The 26,739-nt window shown below is 48.1% G+C and overlaps 1 protein-coding gene and 1 long non-coding RNA gene across 4 annotated transcripts in view; one reads left to right on the top strand and one right to left on the bottom strand.

Moving 5' to 3' along the window:
• The window catches only part of SYT17 (synaptotagmin 17), a 78,460-nt gene that overhangs the window by 8,992 nt on the left and 42,729 nt on the right, over window positions 1-26,739 (top strand). For both annotated transcript variants that reach the window (XM_035022362.1, XM_035022363.1), the window contains exons 2-3: window positions 1,879-2,027; window positions 4,923-5,542. In XM_035022362.1, the coding sequence (XP_034878253.1) occupies window positions 1,880-2,027; window positions 4,923-5,542 (768 nt within the window). In that variant the 5' untranslated portion in view covers window position 1,879. The remainder of the gene's footprint in view (window positions 1-1,878; window positions 2,028-4,922; window positions 5,543-26,739) is intronic.
• LOC118021875 lies at window positions 9,366-25,274 on the bottom strand. 2 transcript variants are annotated; one of them, XR_004682331.1, is made up of 4 exons: window positions 24,953-25,274; window positions 24,403-24,464; window positions 12,322-12,415; window positions 9,366-9,467 (listed from the first exon to the last, which is right to left on the bottom strand). It is a non-coding gene; the product is annotated as an uncharacterized LOC118021875 (long non-coding RNA). The 2 variants fall into 2 exon arrangements; XR_004682330.1 differs by lacking the exons at window positions 9,366-9,467; window positions 12,322-12,415 and adding an exon at window positions 17,793-17,997.

Genomic DNA, 26,739 nt, shown 5'->3' with positions numbered 1-26,739 from the left:
CACACGTGCCACATGCCATGCTAGGGCAAGGTCGGCAGTGGTGAACAAGAGACACTGAGCAAGGACTTAGTGTCAGACGCAGAAGATAAGCCACAACTAAAGATGAGTTATGTGCATTGTTGGAAGAGGGAAAGAAGGGCTGATGGGGTAGGAGGAGGTGATAGGGACAGGGTGGGGCGTCTCTGAGGAGGCGCTGTTGAGACTGAGACCTGACTGATGAGAAGGAACCAGACAGGAGATGGAGACAGGAAGAGCATTCCAGGCAGAGGGAACAGCATGGCTCAGCTCAGTGTGTTGGAGGAAGGGCTGGGAAGCCCGGTGGGTGCAGAGGAGTTAGGGGTGGCTCAGACATTGTCCGAGAGGACTCAAGCGAGGCTTCAGGGGTGACAGCACTTAAGCTGAGCCCCGAAGACTGGATGGGACTTAATAGGTTGCAGGTGGCTGCTGCAGTGACGTATGGCTGTGGCCCCCCAGGAAACAGGCATGCAGGTGGGGGTGCCCGAGGTGGTTCCACCTTCTTTGGAAGATGCTGCAGCTTTCATTTAAGGGAGAGAGAAGAATGAATGATACAGTATGGCTGCATTTCTGTGCCTTCCCCTACTCCCCCTCCCCCCATTTCATCTGCTGCATGCACCTTTTACAGACCAGGAGTGGGAGGCAAGCAGGGACTGGGCATTCCCCCTTACCCCCCTTACCCCCCATAACATGCCCGGTCTTGTCCTGGCTGTGACCCTCATTTCATGCACAGGATGCATCTAAGGACCTCCTAGAATTGGAAACTTGCATTTTTCAAGACTAGCTTATGCACAGGCTTAAATGTCAAGCTGGGTAGGGGGTTGGGGTGGGGGATGTAGTCTCAGAAGGTATCCATCTACAGCCACAATCGCTTAGGGCTGAGTCAATAGCAGCATCCATCTCCCGGCCACTCCACCAGCTTTTTTCCCCACCTCTCCCCACCCTCCCCCCCAAGCATCCTTACCTAGCTTTTTGGGGATTGGGGGATCTTAAAGATTGTTATCATGCCAGCTAAAATGTATTGAGCACACACCTACTATGTACCAAGAACTGTTCTAAGCATTTTATATGTGCTAACTCATTCAGTGTGGAGAGCAACCATCTAAGGTGGGTACTATTATTATTCCCATTTTGCAGATGGGTAGATGGAGGCACAGAGAGAGGAAGGGCCTTGCCCAAGGTCACCCAGCCAGGGTTCAGACCAAGAGGTTGTGCTCTTAATTGCTACCCTGTATCTCCCACCCCCGACCCAGTGCTTTTTCTTCTTTTAGTATTTTTCATCCTCATTGGGAGCACATTGAATCATGGCGGCTGCTCATTTTTAGCTGTTCCTTCACATCGAACTATTGCTCTTAAGTCATTGATTCTCAGGGCCATTTTGTAGCTTTAGCCCTGGTGCTCAGAACTCTCGAGTTGACACTGTTATAGGATACTTTTAGAAGATGCTAAAGTATAGACACAGTGAGGGTTGAAATAGCAGCCAGTTTCCCACCAAAAGCCACTTGCAGAAGTTCAGATGGGTATAGACAACCCTGTGGTTCCTTCCAGACTGATTGACAGGTCTGGGCTTGACTTAGCGTGGCGCCTCCATGTGGCAATAACCTGAATAAGTACATATCCCTCCCCACTGTCCTTGACAGATTGTTCTAAATCAGAAAGTCCTTATTTCATTTCTCATTTTTGTGCAAAAAGGAAGGCATTATTGAGAGTCTAGGGCTGCCTCACTGATTCAAGTTTGTATTACTGCAAGTTGTATAAACTGGATCTGAGAGCTGTTTCGTCGTGGGTCTGTCTTCCCAGGGGCGGGGATGCCAGTCCCTGGAGATTTTTTGACAACCATTGAGACCTCTTCCTTTCCTATAGGATGGCCGGCCGGAGCAGTGACAAGGACGGGGATTCCGTCCACACAGCTAGTGAAGTCCCTCTGACCCCACGGACCAACTCCCCAGATCGCAGATGCTCATCCTCAGACACGTCAAAGTCTACGTACAGCCTGACCCGAAGGATTTCAAGTAAGCATCTTTGCTGTGACTGCCTAGGGATCCTCACGAAATCCTGTGCCATTCCACCTCCATTCACAAATTAAAGTCCCATTAGCCAGGTCCCCAGGACAAAAGAAGAGAGCTGGCTTTCCCAGACACTCGGCAGCATCCCCAAGGAAAGATGTGAGGGAAGGGCTTGTCTTCTGGGGAGGGGGCAGAGTGGGATGACAGTCCGGGCAGGAGACAGGATGATGGAGAGATGATAACCGTGTGACCAGAGTGCATTGCACCTGATTTCTGCTGAGTTCAGCCGGAAGCAGTTACTTGATCGATTTTTCTTTTTCCTGATCACAAATTTCATTGAATTGGCTCAGTTGATTGACGTGGTCAGCATATTATCATTTCAGACCCCAAAAGGTGGGTGTTCCCGTGTTGTATGGCAGCGCTTGCAAATTCAAGTAACTTCAGGGGCCAGGTGGGTTGTGTCCGTGAATGAGTTGGAGAGGGTTGGATAGAGATGAGATTCGTTCTAATGCAGTGACAAGTGGCAGCTGTCTCAGCCTCAGTTACTGGGGCGGGGTGGGGACTGTGGCCATTTGGGAAGCCAGTGCCCCACTGAAAGGGGCAGTTGTTACTCAGCTCTTGCCGGGGGGGGGGGGGGCGTGCGAGATTGTGGGCTCCGTATTGCCTGCCCTTTCTAAAGAGAAACTGGCGATCTGGGGTTTTATATGAAACTTCTTTAGCTTTAAACCCAGACAAGATGTATCTCTAGGTCAAATAGGGTCCACAGGCCCCCCAGTTGGTCCACTCGGATGTACAGCATCTGTCTTTGACCAGATGGCATGGTTTGGGTGGGGAGGGAAAAGGAGGATAAAGCCCAGAGACCCCCAGCCTCCTTTCACTCCCCGAAAGGATCTCTGCTGTCCCATTCAGCTGTCTGCAATTCACTTAACAGAGGGTGGGGAAAAGCTTAAAATTCATGAAGTAAATCCACTCAGGTGGAAATATTGGTGTCTGATCTTTCTTGGGGGTAAACGGGGGGCAGGGGAGGAAGTAGAGAAAAGTTCAAGGGCTTGAAAGAGTGAAACAGAGGGGATGTGAGGCCTCTCTAGGCGTCAGTCTTTCCATCTGTAAAGCAAGAGGCCTGTTCCCGACCTGCGCTGTCCAGTGCGGCAGCCACCAGCCACGCAGCGCTGGTGAGCATTTAAATGGGGCTGAGCCCAGTGGAGACATGCTGTGTGTGTTACGTGCCCACGATTTTGAAGCCAGGAAATAAAAGAGAATTTACACTGTCTCACTGAGACGTTTTCATTTTGATTATATGTTGAAAATATTTCACCCGTTTCTTTGCACCCTTAAAGAATTGGAAGACTTGGGGCACCTGGGTGGCTCAGTTGGTTAAGCGACTGCCTTCGGCTCAGGTCATGATCCTGGAGTCCCGGGATCGAGTCCCGCATCGGGCTCCCTGCTCAGCCGGGAGTCTGCTTCTCCCTCTGACCCTCCTCCCTCTCATGCTCTCTGTCTCTCATTGTCTCTCTCGCAAATAAATAAATAAAATCTTAAAAAAAAAAAAAAAATTTTTAAAAGAATTGGAAGACTTTATGTTACCTATGTGGTTTGTATTTCTGAACCCCACTATATTTCTCTTGAATGGCACCCGTCTAGATGATTCCTAGGTCTCCTGCCCAGCTCTGTACGCAGATGATTATCATTTAGCACATAGTTATCAGAGTACCAGCCATGCACCAGACCAGAGTCTCATGATTTTAGCGGACAAGACAGGTGCTGGGGCACTTAACAAGAAGGTCGTGAAAGAACGAATGCTACATAACCCTGCTTTATATGAGGAATCTGATAGTCAGACTCCTAGGAGCAGAGAGGAAAGTGTGGTTACCAGGGACTGCAGGGACAGGGAGCTGGGGAGGTGTTGCTTTCCGTTATGCAAGATAAAGAAGTTCTAGAGCTCTACAGTGCTTATAGTTAACAATATTGTATACTTAAAATTTTACTAAGAGACTTGATCCTGTGTTAAAGGTCCTTATCACCAGAAAAATTAAGTAAATAAAGAAGGCAGGAGAACACTTTGGGAGGTGATGGGTATGTGTATAGCACAGAGTGTGGTGATGGTTTCATGGCTGCGTACTTACCTCCAAGCTCGTATATGCACAGCTTTTTTTGTATGTCAGTAATGCTTCAGTTAAATAGTTTTTTAAAATAAAATTCCATGAGCTCATTGCTAGAATCAAGGGATGAGCAAAGATTCGAATGATGGACTTGGGAGCCATAAACTCTGCTGGTTGATGGGGAGGGGAGAGGCACCCCACAAGTGGGGAAGTCCAAATATGATCCTTGAAGAAGTACAGTAGTTACCATGTAGCGAGCTGTTACCATGTGCACATTCTGTGCTGAGCCCGTTCCATGCATTGGCTCCTTGAATCACCATAATCTTTGAAGCAGGCGCTGTGATTGACTCCATTTTATGGGGAAACTGAGTCCCAGGAACTCTGGCTCCACAGTCCACTCTCCGGAAGGGGAGGCCGTATAGGGTCACGGTTAGCCTCAAGACTCTGGGGCCACCTGGTTCTTCCTCTTACTACCTGTGTCACTTCCGGAGAGCTATTTCGAGTTTCTGTTTCCTCATCTGTCAAGTAGGGATCGCCATTATCTAATACCTTGTGGAGATCCGATGACTTGATACGTCAGTGTGTTGAGAACAGTGCCTGGTTGTGATGGGGATGGTCATGCCGCCATGTTGTCTCTCAGAGAATAAATAAGAGGATCTCAAGGTGTGGAGAGCAGATGGCAAAGAGATTTGGGAAACAGTGAACAACGTGAGAATCTAGGAAATGTTGCCAGTTTCATGAAGCGGCCCAGGTTTGGTCCCACACGTGGCAATGTTAATTGTTATTTCTGGCGGCTGTTTAGGTCTTGAATCCAGACGACCCAGCTCCCCGCTCATTGATATTAAACCCATCGAGTTTGGCATTCTCAGCGCCAAAAAGGAGCCCATCCAGCCCTCGGTGCTCAGACGGACTTACACCCCAGACGACTATTTCAGAAAGTTCGAGCCCCAGCTGTACTCCCTAGACTCCAACAGCGACGATGTGGACTTCCTGACCGATGAGGAGATCTTGTCCAAGTACCAGCTGGGCATGCTGCACTTCAGCACCCAGTACGACCTGCTGCACAACCACCTGACCGTGAGGGTGATCGAGGCCAGGGACCTGCCGCCCCCCATCTCCCACGACGGCTCACGCCAGGACATGGCGCACTCAAACCCCTACGTCAAGATCTGTCTCCTGCCGGACCAGAAGAACTCGAAGCAGACGGGGGTCAAACGCAAGACCCAGAAACCCGTGTTTGAGGAGCGTTACACCTTTGAGATCCCCTTCCTGGAAGCACAGAGGAGGACCCTGCTGCTGACCGTGGTGGATTTTGATAAGTTCTCCCGCCACTGTGTCATCGGGAAGGTGTCCGTCCCTTTGTGCGAGGTTGACCTGGTGAAAGGCGGGCACTGGTGGAAGGCGCTGGTCCCCAGTTCTCAGGTAAGGGGGGTTGGTGCTGTCTCCTGCTGGGAGCTTTAAAAAAAAAAAAAAAGTGATTTTCATTTCATTATTTAAATCGTCTTTGCATGTTAAAAACTTTTTATTTTGAAAGAAGTTTTGACTTGCAAGCAGTTGCAAACGCCATACAGAGTTCTTGTCTCGTCACCCAGCAGCCCCAGTGATAAATCTCACACAACCCGAGTGCCTTAGCAATGCCAGCAAAGTGACGTTGGCAACGGAGCTTCGGACCTTATTGAATTTTCACGGAGTTTTACATGCACCACTGTGTGTGTGTGTTTATGGAGTTCTATGAAATTTTACTGCATGTAGAGATTCATGTAACCACCACCACCCTGGGAGCTTTTTGTCATCAAGGCCAGGTTATTAAATAAGGAGAATGATTGTCCAGGGTATGAAGCTGTCAGTCATTTTGACTTTAAGAAATTGATTTGGGAAAAATAAAATGAGGGCTGAAGAACAGGATGATACATGGATGTTTTTCAGGCAAATTGTGAGATTGGCTTCTTTCCCCCTACCAGCCCACAGACAGGCAATTGGCTGCTTGGGAAGCCACCCACGGACCCGGCTCTGTCCCCAGTGGGCTGAGAGCATCCCTCCCTTGGGCATTCTGTGGACTGGAGGATGACAGTGCATGCAGTGTGGGTGGAAGGAGGAGGTGGGAGCCCAAGGGCAGGAAAAGACCCAGCCAGTGGGAGGCCAGTCTAGTCCATTCACGCTGAGGGTGACAATCTGGTGTAACGCAGGCAGGATTATTTTACGTCTGACACACCAAGGTGCTTTTCAAAGCTGAGCTCTACGGGTCAGGGATTTGATGATTCAGCAGCACACCTGAGTACAGGTTTTAAACATGGGGACTGGAGGGGTTGCTCTTCTGTGTGTGTGTATTTCTGTGTGTGTGTGTGTTTCTAATCAAAGATAGATTTATCCTTCATTTGGATCCCCCAAGAAGAAGAAAATCCCAAGGCCAGGGAAGTCATTTATTAGGGAGGTGACACCAGAGGACACACCAGGAGGGAGTGGGAAATTCACATAAAGTATGCATTACCTGGCTGGCCACCACTGGGTGACCGGCGCCGAAACCTGCTGGGGAAATGGGAAGCCAGCGTTAGACACATGCCTACGAGTCTTTCCACCAGAGGGGCAGGGGAGCTGGGGTGTTCATACACCAGCTCCTATCGGCCATTGAAGGAGGGCTGTGGGGGATGGAGACGCTCCTCCCCTGGCATTTCTGACCCGTTACACTGACGGATAGAGAACTTCGACATCCACAAATGCAAAAAAAAGCACAAGCGCTGGCCGCCCCATGGGGGCCCGTGTGCACCGAAGTCATCAGGACCAGGAGGTGGTGGTCCAGGTGTTAGCAGTGTTTGCTATAATCTCATATCCTCCTTCCCGTCACATGATCAGGACATATTGGATGCTTTCCATGTAGCCTCCTCGATGTTTGATATCACTGGGTTTTCAACCATCAAGAAACTTACACAGTTGAAAGAGGGAGACCCACTGGACAAAATCAACTCTGGGGCCAGCTTGATTGTGTACATCAGCGTGGAGGACCCTGGACACCCAGAGAATCTGGACACACACACCTTGCCTTGGCTGCCATGTTAGGTCTTGGCTGAAATGTTACAATCTCAGCAAAGATTTCCCGGCCCATCTGCCCTAGTTTGATTCTCCCAAAATCTGAGGCCAAGGCAAGGTCCTGGGTGCAGGGTGTTTATTTAGGAGGTGATCCCAGGAAGCAGGAGTGAGGCGTGAGGAGAACCCAGGGAAGGAGGGCAAGTCAACGGTGGCTCTTTGGGCCATTGTGGCCCATTGCCCGTGGGTCAGGTGGGCTCCCACGGCCTCACGGGAGGGCTGGGACAGGAAGCGGCTGTCTGCCTGAACGGATACCTTGCCCAAGCAGGACTTGGGGACCGTCTGTAGCTGGCACCAGAGGCGGTATCTGCCGCACCCCTCTGCTGACATAGTGGCCGCCACCCCAGGCACTCCCTGGCCCCTTCCCCTGCTTTTTCTTTTCTCTGTGGCCCTTCCCATCATCCCACAGACCTACATTCTATGTTCTATTTCCCCTGCTAGTATGCAAACGCTTCTCCATGTCCTGCACCTAGAACAGTGCCTGCCATGTGGTACTTAGTGCTCAGTAATATTTGTTGAATGAATAAAGGATGGAGGGAGGGAAGGATTCCCCGAAGTGAATTTCTTTCTCCCACCGGCCACCCTCCCTCCTTCCCTCCTTCTTCCTTCTCCCTTCTCGCTCAAAGAAAGGCTCATGGAAACTGGCCCAGGGAAGAGCAGACTCCCATTTCCCGTCTCAGGCTGGCTCTGGAATTTACAGTCTGAGAAGAAAGGCCAGTTGTTGGAGGTTTGGGTTCCCTGGAAGCAGAGCTTGAGATAAGGATTTGGGTGTGGATTAGTTTGTAGGGCTGCTGTGATAGAACATCACAAATTGGAGGCTTAAAAGCTACAGGAATTGATTGTCTCCCAGTCTGGATGCTGGAAGTCCAAGATCAAGGCCATGCTCCCTCTGAAACCTATAGGAGAGAATCCTTCCTTGCCGCTTTCTGGCTTCTAGTGGTTGCCGGCCGTCCTTGGCGTCCCCCCTCGGCTTATAGCTGCATCACTCCAATCTCTGCCTCTGTCGTCACATGACCTTCTCTGTGTGCGTCTCTGTCTTTTCTTAAGGACACCAGTCCTATTGGATGAGGGGGCCCACCTTACTCCATTATGTTCCCGTTTTAAATAATTACATCTGCAACAGCCCTATTCCCAAGTAAGGTCACATTCTGAAGTGATGGGAGTGAGGATGATAACCTGTCTTTTGGGGGATATCATTGAACCCATAGCAGGACGTAGGAGAATGCCCTGCAGGGGAGGGAGGGAAGCAGTCTAGGCGAAGGATGACAGCCCAGGAAGGGCGTGGTCCTAGCGTCAGCCTAATCGGTGGTGGGGAGGGGGACTGTGGATCACCAGATGGCACTGCAGGGTCCTTCCTCCTTCAGACTGGGAGACAGCCTCTGTCAGTCGTTGGCTGGGACTGGACTGGGAAATCTGATTTTCAGCGGGGCGGCCATGGGCCTCCCTGCAGCTTCTGTCCTACAGATCAGTGGTTCTGAGTCAGGGACAGTCTTGCTCTCAGGACATTTGGCAGTGCTGGGAAACGTTGTGGGTTTGGTGGGTGGAGATCAGGGATGCTGCTAAGTACTTGCAGTGTACGGGACAGTCCCCACCCCGAAGAATGTTCTAGCCAAAAGCATCCGTAGTGCCAGAAGGAGAAAGCCCACGATGGAAGAAGGGGAAGTGGAGGTTCGAGGACAGCAACAGGGTCACCATGCAGGCAAGACAAGGGCAGGGCTAGTCCCTGAAGGCTGGGGAGCGTTTTTCCAGGAGAAACAGTTGCTGGGAAGCAGGGAGAGCCAAGGGCGGAGGGTGTAGAAAAGGAGATACTGGTTCTGAACAAAAATCCATACCGTGCAAAGTAGGCTTGCCTTGGAGACAGAAAACAAAATCCTCACACGATGCACTGAGGCCATTGGATGTTGATGCTGATTTTCCTTGCAGATCAGCGTCCGCCTTCACCAAGGCACTTGTTGGTCCGTTGAATGGGACGGGGAGATGCACCTGCATCAGGGGGTGGAAAGCAGAGCTCGGCAGTTTCTTGTTTTCAGGCTGCCTCACTGGTGTGGGATCAGTGCGACTCTTAGGGCTGAGTTCTACATCTCTGTGCCTTGGAGAACCCACGGGAACGGTGGCGGCTAGGGCTGGCTGTGGGCATCCTCTGGCTTGCGGCCGAATGTCCCAGCTGTTTTGTGGCTTTGAACATTGTGTCTTTGATCTTGGCCTTCAGGACACTAGCAGCTAATGGAGCTACTGTAAATGTTTTGGTCTCGTTGGTAAGGTTTGGCTAGGAGATAATGAAAATGAGGACAGGGAAATCTAAAGCATATGCGGTGATTGAACAGGTGTGAAGTTACTCTCGCCGCTAAGAGAAATTCTGTTCATCCAAGTGGACGGCAGTGAATCGACACTGTGGCCATTAAACGTGAAATCTGTGTGGGCTTTACTTTTTTTAAAGATTTTATTTATTTGTTTGAGAGAGAGAGCACGAGCGGAGAGGGAGAAGCAGGCCTCCCGCTGAGCAGGGAGCCCGATGCGGGACTCGATCCCAGAACCCTGAAATCATGACCTGAGCCGAAGGCAGACGCTTAACTAACTGAGCCACCCAGGCACCCCTAGGCTCTACTCTTTCTTAAAAAAAAATTATTAGTAATTACAACAAAACATACATAACAAAATTTACCAGCTTATCCATTTTTTAAGAAATTTTACTTAAATTCTAGATAGTTATATATGGGAGCTAGATGGGAGGTAGTGCAACAGCTTATCCATTTTTAAGTGCGCATTTCGGTGGTATTAAGTACATTCACAGCATTAGACAACCGTCATCACCATCTGTCTCCAGAACTCTTTTCATCGTGCAAAACTGAAACATTATACCCATTAAACAATAGCTCCCCATCCCCTGTTGTCCCCAGCACCTGGCAATCACCATTCCTTGTGTCTCTATGAATCTGACTACTCTAGGTACCTCATATACGTGGAGTCATACGGGATTTGTCTTTTTGTGACATATGTCCTTAGAGTTCATCTATGTCGTAGCATGTTTCAGAATTACCTTCCTTTTGAAGGTTGAGTAATATCCCATTATAGGTGTATACCACGTTTTGTTTGTCCATTCATTCATCTGTCAGTGGACACTGGGTTGCTTCCACCTTTTGCTTCTTGTGAGTCATTTTATAATACTGTAGTAGATATTACAATATGTATTATGATATATTATATAACAAATGTGATAGCTATTATTATTAGATATAAATATATAATATGCTACAGTATATAGTAATATTTGCCAATAATACACTATGCAACATGAGTGTATACATATTTCTGCAATCCTTTTTTTGAGCCAGAAACATATCCAGGATAAAGGCAGTTTATTTTCTCTTGAGATCGTGTGGCTTTGGGAAGGATGGGCAAGGTGGTGGAGAGTGTAGATGCCCCATGGACATAGCACAACCTCCCAGAGCATTAGGAAGAACAGAGGTCTTGTTCCACTCTGTGGCTGGAATCATGTAACCTGTGGGTCTTGGTTTGCCTGAGCCGAGCAGAGACCTCTTACCTACAACTTCGCATCCCTTACTGTGCATCTGCACAGATGTGAACTCTTCTCAGGAGAAAGGACTTTTGGGAAGTGAAAGTCCCTCGAACTGGGAGAGAATGATAATGATTTTGACCCAGTAAGTATACAACAAAAATAGCATACCTATATACTTTATTCAGTTATTTAGTCCCTGAGTATCTTCTTGTGTTTTAGGGACTGGGACTTCTGATACAGCCGTAAGTTAGTATCTACGGTGAGCGAAGCGGTGCTCTAAATGATGTACATGGCCTAACTTGTTTATCCTAACAAGGGTCCATTTGACAGAGGTTGAAATTGGACAGAGAGAAGTTAAGTAATTTGTCTGTGCTGCTAAGTAGTAGGACTGAGGCTCTTTGACATAAAAAATGATGTGCCATAACCACAACATTACACTGGTTCTCTACCGCCAGCAAAACAAAAGTGCCTGCCCTCGTGGAGTTTACATTCTGGTGGAGGGAGATACGTAGCAAATAAATGAGTTAACAAATAATGCCATGTTTCACTGTCTATGCCAAGAGAGTAAACAAAGTAGGATAAGGGGCTGGAGAGGGATGGCTGGGTGGTGAGGGTGGGGAAGCTATTTTAAATGGGTGAGGAGATGACATTTAAGTAGAAAGCTAGATAGAGTGAGGGAGTGAGCCTGGAGGAAGAGCATTCCAAACAGTGACTTTAGGAAGTGCAAAGGCCCTGAGGCAGGAGCTGGTTTGGCATCTTGACAGCTGGAGTAGTTAGTGAGGGGGAGAGCATGAGAGGAGATGGGGTTGACTTGGTATAAAAAGGTCACTTTACATCAGTGTTATAGTTAAAGGTATAGGTAAAGACTTGAATTTTATTCCTAAGTATGATGGCAAGCCCTGGAGAGTTTTGAGAAGGAGAGGTGACCCTGTCAGGCTGCCCTGGAGAGAAATTGGTGGGGGACAAGATACTTACATCCAAAATATGTAAAGAACACCAATGACCCCCAAATTTAAAAAAAAAAAAAAAAATCCCAGGGGCCTGCATGGCTTAGTCGGTTAAGCATCGGACTCTTGATTTTGGCTCAGGTCATGATCTCAGGGTTGTGAGATCGAGCCCCACATCAGGCTCTGTGCTGGGCATGGAACCTGCTTAAGATTCTCTCTCTTTCCCTCTGCCCCTCCCAGCTGCTCACGCTGTCTCTCTCCCCCTTAAAAAAAATCCCAATTTTAAAATGGGCAACAGTTTTGAACAGACACTCCACAAAAGAAGATACATACAGATGGTCTCTAAGCACACGGAGAGGTGCTCGACGTTGTTAGCCAATCAGAGAACTGCAGATTGAAACCACAGCGAAATACCACTACACCCCCACCTACTGGAATGTCTAATAAAAGTTACAAAGACCGATGACACCAAATGTTGGTGAGGACGTGGAGCAACTGGAACTCTCAGACAGCGGAGGGGTATAATGTAGTATAACATGGTAGTAGTTCTTCGTGAAACTAAACATTTATGTACCCCCATGATCCAGCAATGCTACTCCTAGGTATTTGTCTAAGAGAGGTGACAATGTTATGTCCGCACGAAAAATTGTACTCACATATTCGCAGCAGCTTCACCTGTCATAGGCCCCAGACTGGAAGCAGCCAGGTGTCCCACCATCAGGGTGAAGGATAACGAGCTATAGTATATTCCTATAATGGAGCATTATTCAGAAATAAGAAGGAACAAAGTACCATGATACACATGAAAGCATGGATGAGTGTCACAAACATTATGCCAAGTAGAACATTTTTCGGAGCGACCATAATGCTAAGCAGAAGCCAGATCCAAGAGAGCGCATATATATGACTGCACTTATATCAAGTTTGAGAACCAACAAAACTAATCTATGGTGAAAAAATCGGAACAGTGGTTGTGGGAAGGGAACAGTAGGGAAGAGGATTGAGTGGAACGGAGCAAGAGGGACATTTCTGGACGAACAGTGATGTTCTACATCCTGATAGGCCTTTGATATACTGGTGTGAGCATTTGTCAAACTCATCAGGTACACTTAAGATTTGTGCATCTCGTTGGATGTAAATGCTATTTGTGGGGGGAAGAAAGCGCCGTAAACACACATTGAGCTCTGGCTACTGACATGCCTGCTGAAGTTTCAGGGAGAAGTGTACCAATGTCTGTAGCTTATCTTAATATGCCTTCCGAAAAAGATCACTAGAGGGGCACCTGGGTGGCTCAGTCGGTTAAGCGTCTGACTTGATTTCGGCTCATGTTGTTATCTCAGGGTTGGGAGATCGAGCCCCTGCATCGGGCTCCGAGCTCAGCAGGGAGTCTGCTTCAGATTCTCTCTCTCCCTCTGCCCCTCCCCCCGTCAAATAAATAAATCTTAAAAAAAGATCATTAGAGGGGCGACTGGGTGGCTCAGTCGTTAGGCGTCTGCCTTCGGCTCAGGTCATGATCGCAGGGTTCTGGGATCGAGCCCCACATCGGGCTCCCTGCTCGACGGGGAGTCTGCTTCTCCCTCTCCCACTCCTCTGCTTGTGTTTCTGCTCTCGCTGTCTCTCTCTCTGTCAAATAAATAAATAAAATCTTAAAAAAAAAAAAGATCATTAGATACACCATTAGGCAAGTGTAGCATAGTTTTAAAATACTAATGTAGAATTATTAATATTAATAGCTGCATTGCAGAAGCCAGGTGATACGTATAAAGGAGGTGACTATACAGTTCTTTCAGCTTTTCTGGATTTGACAGTTTTTATAATAAAATGTTGGAGTGCGAAGAGAGAAGAAAACAGAGGCACTGGTTAGGAGTAATTTGCTACGGTCATGTAGGCAGGAGGCGATGTCCCGGACCTGGTGTGAGGTGCAGGTGCACAAGGGGCCAGCTGGAGAGACGATTTGAAGGCACGGTGTTTGATGTCCAGGACCAGCCCTTAGACGTTCAACTTCAGCTTCGGGGGCTCTGTAAACCAGGCTGCCTGACAGAGTGGGGATTCTACCATTGTGTTGGCTGTTTCTTATTTTCATGAGCAGCAGAGGCTCCCAGACTTGCGCCTCGCTGATTCCAGGGTCATGAGTCCTGGATGAATCACACTTCAGCGAAGGTGCTGGGAGATCCCAATGCAGGTGAACTGGGGTCCTCATGCTGAGCGACACTGAGTGGCCAGAGGAAAGCAGAAAGGGTTAGCTGTCCAAGCTGGACATACAGCTCGGAAGCGTGCCTCTACCACTCACTGGCTGGCTCTTGTGGTGTTTGAAAGAGCTGAGTGGCCAACATAGGCTGCCATCAGGATTATGTTTGATGGAGTCATTTGGGAAGGAGTAGACTCAGGTTAGAGTGCTCTTAAAAGTTCTTGGGGGATAATCCTGAGACGGGTAGGGGTATAGTATCCTTTATTGCAAAGCCAGATTTTCCACTGAGGAGAAATGTTTGACTTGCGTGCAGAAGAAGAAAATGTGTTTCGTCAGAAGTGATATTTGCACACGGGAATGCTGGATATTTATGTTTCTGAAAATTGCTTTAACCTGAGATTTGCTCTGACCGAAGGAATGCCTTTTCAATCTTCGATGCCTAGCATTCAGGGCCCCGTGGCTTAGGAAGTGAAGTCTGTGCATATTGCCTTTGCCAAGTAAGACTGAGTGATTCACATTTAGCAGTAAATATGTTCTGCGTCCTCACACATACTGGACTCTGGGCGGCATGCAACACTTACATTAGCCTACCAGGTGGATAATAATGACACTTGCATTTCATAGATGGGAACCCTGAGGCTCAGAGAGGTTAAGGAACTTACCCATGGTTGCACAGCTGGAATGGGGAATTGAACCTGAGCCTGACTCTAAGCCCACACCTGTAACTGCTATAAAATAATCTATTTAGGAGAAGGTCCTGGCCAATGACTTTGTAAACTGATCCACCCCATGTAACTCAAGTGTGATAAGATTGTCTTTCTCCTAGGTATAACTTCATTTTTATATGAGTATGTACCTTGCTTCCTTCCACCTTTGGAGTTATCTCCTTAGAAGGAATTCTGGGTTTGCTTGGAGCCTGTTGTTGAGGAGAGCCTTCAGAGTCCGAGGGGCGTGCTCGTGGCTTTCCTCAGGAGCACCAAACTGACTGGATTTTTGAAAATGTCCACAAGACAGTCTGATTTGGGAACCAAGAAAGGTGTCAGTGTGGGATTGCTGTTTTTTTGATTGCGGAATAGAAAAAAAAAAATTGCATGACCCTGAGGTAAAGAGATTTACTTTTCTTGTGTGGCCCTCAGAATGTCTATTTTTATCAGGAATCTTGATTAAAACTGACAGAACCCATCTCAAGCTAGCTTTTGCCAAAGAAGAAGGTTTGTGGTTGTGTGGGCTCCCAGCGCCACTGGGTCTGGGGTTCAGGTTATGCCCTGGGAATCTTTCTCAGCTAGAATGTTCCTCAGCTCTGCCTTACTCCATTGCCTTTCTTCTCAGGAAGACCCTTCCCGTGGAGCAAAAGTGACCACAAGTTGGCCCAGGCTTACCTCCCATCAGCCAGGACATACACAGGGGAAGAGAGGTCCTCTCTTCTAAAGAGTTCCAGAAGTCCCAGGGAGGATTCTCAGGGGCTCGTCATTCCTTGAGTCCTACCCTTGTCCACATGGTGGAAGAAGGTTGGTTCCCACATCCACATTCCGGCCAGTGGCCAGCACTCAGGAGCCTTGCAGTGGGAGGGAGCATGGTTTAGGGGAAGGAAGAGTGAATGTCTCCTTACTTAGCTGCCACATTTGTGATTTTTTCTTTGTTGCAGTTTCCCTGGCTAACACTTTCCTGGCTAACATCTGCAACAGAAGAACCTTGGCAGGCAGGGCCCTGGTAGCAGGCGGATGTCAACTATTTGGAAGTTCCTGGAAGTGGAGGGGGGCTGCTGTGGCCCCGGGAGGGTACCTCATGGCCTTTTGCTATTGGGCTCCCTTCCCTGGAGGAGGAGCTCTCAAGGATGGGTCCTAATCAGATGGCTCATTGGTCCTGGGAAAGTTGTCTCTGACCTAGGCTGCATTCTCTTAGAAGCAGACCCTGAGACCAAGATTTGAGTACAAGTGTTTTATTTGGGGGTAATGCCAAGAAAAACCAGAAGGGAAGCAGGGGGATGAGACCTGTACTAAAGGACGTGTTATCAGGCAGGTTACCACCGTGGGCACCTGGGTCATGATCCTCCTGGGCACTCAGTGTAGGGGTGACGGTGCCAGAGAGTTTACTCACCAGCTCCCTGCAGGTAGAGGTTGAGGGCTGCTTCTGGAAACCCTTAATTCCTTGGGGCTCCTCCAGCCTGTTGCATGGACATGAAGAAGGAGGACTCTGGTGGCCAGAGAGACTCCTCAGATGGGGAGATGTGGGGCTGGCAGTAGGGAGCTCGGTGGTCTCTGGCAGTGATGTGGTCAGGCCTGGGGGCTGGGGTGGTGCCTTCTGTGTCCCCACACTCACTCTTGCCCCCTCGAGGGCTCCGAGTGCAGGATCTTCTATGCTCTCCCTTCCCTCTGCTTGCCACTTATTACCATTCCACCACTCGTCTGATCAGAACGGTGAAAAGCAGATGAGCAAGACCCCTGGTTAAACAAATGCCTATAGAAAAGAAGGTGCCACTCTCCCCTTCCTGTAGGGGTGTGTGATCTTTGTGACTCTCTTGGCAGCCATCTGTCTCAGCTGTGGGGTGGATGGGCAGGGACAGTCCTCAGGTTTCCCCACTCAGCCAGCATCTCCTCTTCTGCTTCTAGAGGCAGGGAATGGCGATGGTTTGGAATACTGCAGGACCCGGTCTCTGCCTCTTAGAAATCCCAGAGGGAGGTCCTGGGCCCCACTGGTTGCCTGCTCCTTCGTGCCTGTCCCTTGTCCCCAGCTGTGGGCCCAGGCGGCCAGTTCTGGGTCCAACAGGGAACGTCCCCTTCCGCATCCTGTTGATGTATAGCTAAAGGCTTAGCCAGACTCTCCATAACATCAGCTTCTGCTTCTGTTTATTCTCAGTATTTCTGGCATGGCGAAGGAACTCGTTAGATGTTTTTGAATTGAATAAATATTGTTGTGTAAAGAGTATTAGCTTTAGAGTTAGACGGATCTGGTGAAGGTCCCGGCTTCACCTTTTACCAGATGTGTGAATTTGATCCCAACTCCTCACCTATAAATCAGGGATAATAATGCAATGCTTGCGGCATGGGGAGTTGGGGCAGTGTTGTGAGGATAGTAATTAAAGAGGGCGGACTTTGCCGTAGTACTCACTGTGTCAGGCATGGTGCTAAGCATTTCTGTTATTTTTTAAATAATTTTTTAAAAGATTTTATTTATTTATTTATTTGAGAGAGACAGAGACAGGGATAGCAAGAGAGAGCAGGAGCTGGAGGAGAGAGAGAGAAGCAGGCTCCCTGCCCAGCAGGGAGCCTGACATGGGGCTCGATCCCAGGACTCCAGGATCATGACCTGAGGTGAAGGCAGATGCTTAACCAACTAAGCCACCCAGGCACCCCAAGCATTTCTTTTGTATTAACGATTGTTCTCATCCCATTTTATAGATGGGGAAACTGAGGCATGCATTAAGTAACATGCCCAAAGCCACAGAACTGGGATTTGCACCCAGGCTGTCCAGCTCCAGAGGCTGTGCTTTTAGCCATTCTAACTCCACTCCATTACATCTTGATAAACCAAGAGCAGGCAGGCAAAGCCCCTGGCATATAATATACACTGAATAACTACTGACTGGGAGCTCCTACACTGGACTGGGAAGGAGGAGGGAGAAAGCCGAAAAGAGGAAGGAGATGTCGGGAAGCAAGTAAGATCAAGGCCATGAGGAATTGGCCAGAGGATCTGATTTGTGTTTCAATATGTGCTTCTTTAACCTTACACCATGTCCCAGGCAGACAGAGATTGAGTTTAGGACATTTTTTAAAAGGAAAAAGAGGTGATGATTTGAGGCACCCAGGGTTATGTGTTGATTGGGCCGAGTACCTGGAAACCGCCAGAAGCGATACACGCCCCCCAACCTCTCCCATCCGCATATTGTATTTTGAGATCGCTCACCGCCTGATACCGATCAGGCAAGGCCTTAGACAAAGCAAATGTCAATTTTTTAATGAGCAATTCCTCTAACTTATCCTGAGCTTCTGTCAGCCTTGACTCTTTCAGTAGGATGCTGGCCTGTGTGTGTGTTAAAAGGGTTTCCTGCCCAGGTTTTGGTGAGCAGCAGTGTTTTGGCAAGAGCCTTAGCAGGCAGCATTAACTAGAAGTTTCTTTTCCTGTGGTCCTTCTTGTTTTCCTCCTCCTGAAATAGAAATGGAGTTTACATTTCAGACCTCAACACGAGCTTTTGAGTCCTAGTTATAATGTCAACTAGAAGGGGAACCAGAGATGGTTTGGACCAAGCCTGTTTTCTAGATGAGAGGACTAAAGCACAGAGCAGTTGAGTGACTTGTCCAAGATCACACAGCTTTCAGAGACTAGTTAGGTTGCCTGACTTGCAGGTGGGAGGTCTTAGCACTGTGCCACACTTTTTTTTTTTTTTAAGATTTTATTTATTTATTTGAGAGAGAGAATGAGAGAGAGAGAGAGAGCATGAGAGGGGAGAGAGGCAGACTACCTGCTGAGCAGGGAGCCCGACGTGGGACTCGATCCCGGGACTCCAGGATCATGACCTGAGCCGAAGGCAGTCGCTTAACCAACTGAGCCACCCAGGCGCCCCAGCACTGTGCCACACTTACCTCACACGGGAAGGGATCTGTGGTGGCTGAGAGCCCGGGCCCTGGAATATACAGACCTGGGTTCAAGTGCGGGCTTTTATATCCTCTAGAGGTGTGGGCCCCAGAGAATTACCTTATCATCTCTAAGCCTCAGTTTCTTTGTCTATAAAATGAGGATTATATAGCGTGCTGGAGCTAGTCTGCACTGGCTCACAGAGCTAATTTTAAATTTTCAGGCATTTCACAAGCCATTTGACTTCCCATTGAAGTCAGCCGTTGTGTATGAAATTGACAAATGCTACAAATCAGAGCCCTTCCCCTCCTGGAGGGTTACGTATTTATCCGCACATCACTGATCACAGTGGTACTTACTTCAGGGTATTTTTGTGGGCTACCAGAGGGCTAGTTCGCTTGAGGCTGAAAGCGCAGAGCCTTGATGTATGTATACAGTGGTGCCATATCAAGAGGACAGCCCCGCAGTCCCACAATCCTCAGGCCAGCATGAGCCACTTCCCGTGGTGCGACCTTGGACAGTTGCTCGTTGTTGCTGATAATGACAATTGCTGATTCTTCCTGAGTGTGTCCCGTAGACCAGCCATTGTTTTAGAGACTATATAAATCTAAAAATCACCGAGGGACTATCATTTTCCCCAGTTTCCATTTTAAAAACCTGAGGCACAGGGGCGCCTGGCTGGCTCAGTCGGTACAGCGTGCAACTCTTGATCTCAGGGTTGTGAGGTAAGCACCCCATTGGGGGTGGAGATTACTTAAAGAAAATCTTAGGGGCGCCTGGGTGGCTCAGTCCGTTCGACGTCTGCCTTGGGCAAAGGTCATGATACCAGGGTCCTGGGATTAAGTCTCCTACTCAGCTGGGAGTCTGCTTCTCCCTCAGCCTCTGCCCCTCCCCCTGGCCCGTGCACTCACTCTCACGCGAGCGCTCTCTCTCTCTCTCTCTCTCAAATAAATAAATAAATACAATCTTAAAAAAAAAAAAAGAAAAGAAAAAATATCTTTAAAAAAATTAAATTAAAAACCGGAGACACAGAAAGTCTGTGGAACTTGCCCAAGGCTATGCAGTTAGTGAATGGGGGACTCTGCATTCAAAGTCTGGCATCTGCTCCTGGCCTCCACCCTATCTCGCTGAAGCTCAGCTTCCTTCCGTGGAAAATGGCAGGACAAGCAAATTCGACCTCAAGAGTTGTGGTGAGGGTGGCATCTGATAATGCCTGTGGTGTTCACACTGGCCCAGCACAGAGCAAGTCCTCCGTTCATGCGCACTGACTGCCGGTAAGCCCTAAGGAAATGTTGCTGTCCATCGTTATCATGATCATTGCGCTAGAATCTTCTTAGCCGAGGAACTATGACTCAGTTTGACCAAGGAGATTAAAGCGACATTTGCCAGCAAGTAATTTGTCGACCCCAGCTGGGGTTGAGAAGATGAGGCTTGAGCGGGTTGGGTGGCCCAGGTGTCCGGCGGTAAGCTTCAGAGAGAATGTTGGGGCTCTGCTCAGAGAAAGAGAGGTGGAAGGTTTCAGGGGCCTGTCGTCACAGACTGAGCCTGTTCCAATGGCAGGTTCTGGGGCTTCGGACAAGCGTGAGACCCGGTCCCTTCCTTCAAGACTCTCAGTAGAACAAATAGTGAGCATTTGTCAGTGCTTCCTGTTTCCTGACACCATGGGAAGCATTTTCCGGACATGGCCCCATGGAATCATACAAGCCCGTGAGGTACAATGATCATCCCCATGTTCCACATGAGAAAACAGAGGTCCCAGTCAGTGAATGACTTGCCTCAGATGTTCGAGGAATAAATGGTGGGGCCAGGGCTTGAACCCAGGTGACTCTGGACCTCAGTACTTCCTCATTTCCTGGAGTGGCTTCTGAGACACAGTCATGGCCATCAGTAACTAGGATACAAGGTGAAAATGAGTGTGTCTTCAGTTCAAGCAGCAACAGAACTGAGTTTGGCCAGCTGAAGGGAAGGGATAAATAAAATGATAACAGATTCACTTACTAAATGCTGGATTCTAAGCTCTTCCCATTTATTAGCCCATTTAATTCTTTCATCAACTCTGCCTGATAGGTGTTCTTACTATCCCGTTGCGCAGATAAGAACACGAAGGCCGGGGAGTTGGGGAACCTGATCACACAGTAAATGGTGGAGCCGGGATTCATACCAGGCTATCTGAGAGAAAAAGAGGGTAGTCCTGAAGGGTAGTGGAGTAGTTCATAGAAGCAAAGGAAGAATTGAACCACAAGGCACCCAGACAGCTCTGGGACCTTCTTGAGCAGAGCTCCATGGACTTCTCTGGTGGGGTCAAATGCCCAGGCTTAGCCCCACCCAAACCACAGCCAAAGAGGCTCTGATACCAGAGTAAGTGGGGAGGGATGCTGAATAGACAGAAACAACATATACTGCCTATAGGGCCCCCCAAAACCTGAAACAGAGAAAGTGTGGGGTTTTTTTTAAAAGATTTTATTTGAGGGGCGCCTGGGTGGCTCAGTCGTTAAGCGTCTGCCTTTGGCTCAGGTCGTGATCCCAGAGTCCTGGGATCGAGCCCCACATTGGGCTCCCTGCTCAGCGGGAAGCCTGCTTCTCCCTCTCTCACTCCCCCTGCTTGTGTTCCCTCTCTCGCTGTGTCTCTCTCTGTCAAATAAATACATCTTTAAAAAAAGAAAAAAGATTGAGAGAGAGAGAGAGCATGAGTGAGGAGGAGGAGCAAAGGGAGAGAGAGAAGCAGACCTCCCGCTGAGTAGGGAGCCCTATGCGGGGCTCGTGGGATCATGACCCGAGCCAAAGGCAGATGCTTAACTGACTGAGCCACCCAGGTGCCCCACTATTCTCCTTTCTTATGTCAGCTGCCCTCAGAAGCCCTGTTATAAAAAACCCTTACTTTCGGGGCACCTGTCCTACAACTTAGGTCTGACACTCACTGCCTGGAGTTAGCTCCGATCCCGAAGGTGAAGGGCTCAGTCTCATCAGACCACCCCCATTTCAGATGCCAATTATAAGTGCCAGGGTGTCCTCGTACTTCTGACTGACCCAGCGATAAACCAGGGGTTCTCCTGACCTCTGCCTCAGGTTCCATAATTTGCTAGAATTGCTCACAAAACTCAGGGAGACACTTTGTTTATTTTAAAGGATATAACTCAGGAGCAGCCAGATGGAAGCAAAGCATAAGGCAAGGTATTGGGGGGGAGGGGCACAGAGCTTCCATTCCCTCTCCGGGTCCACGACCTTCCTAGCACCTTGATGTGTTCACTAACTCAGAAGCTCTCTAAACCCTGTTATTTAGGAGTTTTTTTTATGGAAGTTTCCTTCGTAGGCACGATTGATTAAATCACTGGCCATTGGTGATTGAACTCAGCCTCTACTCTCTCCCATCCCCAGAGAGTGGAGTTTGGGGCCGAGAGAGTTCCAACCCTCTAACTGTGCCTTTGTCTTTCTGGCAACCAGCCTTCTTCCTGAAGCTATCTGGGGACCCCCAGCCCTTAGCAATCTCATTAGCATCCAAAAGACACTCTTATCTCCCCCAGAGAGCCCAAGGGCTTTAGGAGCTGTATGCCAGAAACTGGGGACAAAAACCGAGTATGTATTTCTTATTGTGTCACACGGTGGCTCTGCCACCTGTTCGCTGTGATGTCAGGCACACGCCTTAGCCACCCATCGTCTTAGGTTACTCATATGTACAGTGAGGCTAATGATCGTCCCTCTCCAGGGACTGTGGTGCAGATTAAACGGGAAAATAAAGGAAAACACTCAGAATCCCATGCCTGGCACAAAATTGCCCAGAAACACTGAATAAGGTAAGAGGAAAAGGTGACCAGGAGTTGAATTCTGGGGAGAACTGCATATTAGGGCAAACGAAAGGGAATGAGAACAACGAAGACCAAGAATTGGAAGCTAGGAAGTAAGAGGGAAGCTAGGAGGGAGCACAGTCATGCCAACCAACAGAGGAATTTCAAGAAGAGCTCATCTCCATTATAGAACTTCATGGGGTGTCTGTTATGTCCCCCGTTTTTCCCAGGAGGATAGGTAATGAGGCCCAGAGGGGTTTAGCAGCAAGGCCAAGGCCACACAGTGAGTATGTGCTGAAGCTGGTGTTGGAATGTAGGTCTGTGACCTCCTCAGTCCTTTGCCTGAGCTACCACCGTGTTAGTTTCCCGGGACTGCCGTCACAAGTTCCCGCAAATTGGGAGGCGTACCACCGCTAGGATTTATCCTCTCACGGTTCTGGAGTCTGGATGTCCAATATCAAGGTGGTGGCAGGGGTTGGTTCCTTTCTGGAGGCACCAAGGGAGATCCTGTCCCATGCCCTTCTCTGGGCTTCTGGTGGTCTGGCAGTCCTTGGCGCTCCTTGGCTTATAGATGTATCACCTGGCTCTCTGCTTCCATCATCACGCCGTGTTCTTCTCTGTGTCTGTCATCTTGTAAGGACACCAGGGCCCGCCTGATGCCAGTACGGTCTCACCTTAATTTGATTACAGACGACCAGATCCCCTTGTCCCCAATAAGGTCAAATTCACAGGTGTCAGGGGTTAGGGTTTCACCCTCTCTTTTGATGGAAATAATCCAATGCATAACAACTACCCTACCTCCCAACGCTAGGCAGAGAAGAGGGGTGCGTGAAAACCTAGAACATGCAGTTCCTCCCCACAGAAATCATAGTACATGGAAAGTCCAGTAGCCTCATAAAAGAGTTTGTTACGAGAGGTAGCAGAGAAACGGGTGTGTACAACGTGAGTGGAAGAGGGGGTCAGAAGGAGAGATGGCTTGAACCGACAGGAGCAACAAGGTGCAGCCAGAGAGATCCTTTTAAAACATTAAGTCTAATTAGGTGACTCCCTGCCTAAAGCCTTCTGTGGCTTCCTGTTTCTCAGGTAAGTCCATACTTCTTACCTGACAGCAAAGCAGGAGCTAATCTGTCTTCTGCCCCAGTCTTGGGTCTGCACCCACCCCACCCCCCCGGACCCCCTTACTCCCGTCACTTGTCCATATTGGCCGTTTTGGTTATTGCGTGTGCCTATTCCTTGGCCCTCTGACCCATGTTCTTACTTCTGCAGGGGGGGTCTTAGGAAGGTCAGTTCCCATAGCACTCCATTTGTCTTTAGAGCACACACCCACAGTGCTAATGAAATCATCTCATGTTAATTAGTCATGCATAGTAATTAATTAAATGATGCTTACTATCAGGAACTACATTACACGGACCTTAACTGTCTTGCTCACTGCTGTGTCCTTTGTGTCTAACACACTTAGGAAAATTATTGAGCGCCTACTGTATACCAGCCCTGTGCCCTACATGTGGTAGATACTCTGTAAATAACTACTGATGGGACACTTGGGCTGGTGGATCTGAGGTTGGGTAGGTGGTGGTGAGACCCAGAGAAATAGAGGGGGACATGCTTCCAGAAATGGAAGAAGGGTCTGGGGGCTGGACCCTCCTGGCTCAAAAGCCCTCCCTTAGCTGGCAGAACTTCTCCCAGCCCTTCTCAATAAGTACCCTGGCCCATCCTGGCCACTGCTCCTTCTGCTTGAGGGGGACTCTCCCTAACATCATTTGGGTCCGCTGTTAGTCCTTTGTTACAGACCCTGGGTAGCTGGAGACAAGGCTTCATGCTGTCATTTCAGGTTTGGGTTGATAGTGTTGCATGTTCTAACAAACATCTTTGCTATAAGATGTTCTCTGGGAGCTCAATTTACAACAGAGTCAGTATCTCACTCTAGAGATGCTTGAGTGGATCTGAAGTATGTTGACTGAGTTTAGATGGCCATTGAGCGCTAGACAGAAACTGTCCATATTCAAAAGATTGAGCTTCTCTCCTATCTTCTCTGGAAAGTTTAGCTTCGTTTCTCTATGTCAGCATGCATCAAGAGTCTGTTCATTACAGAGTAATGTAGAATCACTACCCTCAATGAGGCCATTGTCTTATGGGGCAGAAAGACAGGAGGGAAGATGGTTACCACCTCAAAAGTGAAAACGGAGCCTTACCTCACACCATACACCGAAACCAAGTCCAGATGGTCCAAGGATTTAGACTTGAAAGGCCAGACCTTTAGAAGGAAAAAAAGGAGACTGTCTTTACAACTTGAGTGTAGCAAAGCGTTTCTAAAAAAGTCATAAAGTGCAAACCGTGGAAGAAGATGGGTGCATTCTACCACGTTAAAATTCTGTACTCTGCTCATCAGAAAATATGGTTTAAAAAAATTAGAAGTCGGGGGCGCCTGGGTGGCTCAGTCGTTAGGCGTCTGCCTTTGGCTCAGGTCATGATCCCGGGGTCCTGGGATCGAGCCCCGCATCAGGCTCCCTGCTCTGCGGGAAGCCTGCTTCTCCCTCTCCCACTCCCCCTGCTTGTGTTTCCTCTCCCACTGTCTCTCTCTCTCAAATAAAATCTTTAAAAAAAAAAAAAATTAAAAGTCAAGCCACAAACTGGGAAAATATGTTTGCTATACACATGTATTAGTTTGCTAGGGCTGTTGTAACAAAGTACTAAAAACTGAGTTGAGTGGCTTAAACAACAGAAATTAATTTACTGTCTCACAGTTTCGGAGGCTGGCGGTTCAAGATCCAGATGTCAGCAGGGCCATGCTCCCTCTGAAGGTTCTAGGAAGGATCTATTGCAGTCCTCTCTCCTGGTTTCTGATAGTTCCACGGAACTATGCTTACAGAAACATAACTTCATTCTTCACATAGCTCTCTCTCTAATATGCATGTCTGTGTCCAAATTTCTTTTATAAAGACACTGATCATATTGGATTAGAGGCCCATCCTACTCCCATATGACTTCATCTTAAGTAATTACATCTGTAAGGATGCTATTTCCAAATAAAGTCATGTTCTGAGATCCTCGGGGTTGGGACTTGAACGTGAATATTTGGGGGGGCACAACTCAACCCATAACAACACATAACAGATGGGTAATTTAGTATCCATAATATTTAAAGGCCTTTTTGTAAATTAATAAGAGAAAGACAAATACCCAATAGAAAAATGGGCACAAAGAAATGAACAGGGTTTTCATAAAAGAGAAAGTATAAAGAGCTGATGAACATGAAAGCAGCCAGGGAAATACAAACTAAATCCAGAAGAAGATATCCAGGGGACAGGAATAATTAGAAAGCCTGACAGTAACAGACAGATAGAGTCCAGTTTGAAATGTATATTGTCAGGCATGCTGTGGGTGTATAGGGGGCATTGGACTCACCCAGAAAGAACGTCAACATTTCTGTGCAAAAGAGGAAATGCAGGGCGCCTGGGTGGCTCAGTTGGTTAAGCGACTGCCTTCGGCTCAGGTCATGATCCTGGAGTCCCTGGATCGAGTCCCGCGTCGGGCTCCCTGCTCGGCAGGGAGCCTGCTTCTCCCTCTGACCCTCCCCCCTTTCATATGCTCTCTCTCTCTCATTCTCTGTCTCAAATAAATAAATAAAATCTTTAAAAAAAAAAAAAAAAGGAAATGCAGTTAAATCGGTATATTCACTCAAAGAAATACAAACAAAAAAATATGTTAGCAGCCCCACTGATCCCATGCCCATGTGTCAAAATGTTAATATTCAGTCCTGGTGACTTTATGGGGAGACTTCTGTCCTATCCTTCTGCTGGTTGCCATGGTCATCTTGAGCAGCAGAAAAATATCTGGATATTTTTTGATATATCTTGATCTATTCTTTGACCCAATAATACCACCAATGGGTTTTATTAAAAGGATGTAATCTGGGGCACCTGGGTGGCTCAGTCGTTAAGCGTCTGCCTTCAGCTCGGGTCATGATCCCAGGGTCCTGGGATTGAGTCCCGCATCGGGCTCCTTGCTCAGCGGGGAACCTGCTACTCCCCCTGCCTCTGCCCCTCCCCCTGCTTGTGTTCTCTCTCATGCTGTCTCTCAAATAAATAAATAAAAATCTTAAAAAAAAAAGAGAGATGTAATCTAAAAGAAGAAAAATGCCAAAGTGCCCAATTTTAGGTCATTAAAAATAACCTAAGTACCTTGCAATAGGAAAATGGTTAAAATAAATTACAGTATTTCGGCCTAATGGAATATTCTGTGTAGACATTAAAAATGAAACTTATGGGGTGCCTGGCTGGCTGAGTGGGTAGAGAGCATGTGACTCTTGATCTCGGGGTCATGAGTTCAAGCCCCATTTTGGGCATAGAACTTAAGAATGAATGGATGGATGGATGAATAAATGAGTAAGACACTTGTGATGTCTAGGTGGTGGTAGGAGAAATGAGTGTGTCTATTTATTTAAGTTTGGGGGGTGGTTCAGAATTTGCCTGTGTTGTCAATGCGGTTATGCAAATAATACTTTTGTGTATTGACCAGGACTAGAAAAG

The sequence above is a fragment of the Mirounga leonina genome, unplaced genomic scaffold (genome assembly GCF_011800145.1).
Source record: "Mirounga leonina isolate KUSES-001 unplaced genomic scaffold, KU_Mleo_1.0 Mir_175, whole genome shotgun sequence".
Taxonomy (NCBI): domain Eukaryota; kingdom Metazoa; phylum Chordata; class Mammalia; order Carnivora; family Phocidae; genus Mirounga; species Mirounga leonina.
The sequence above is the reverse complement of the archived record's forward strand: the minus strand, read 5'-3'. Positions and strand labels throughout refer to the sequence as shown.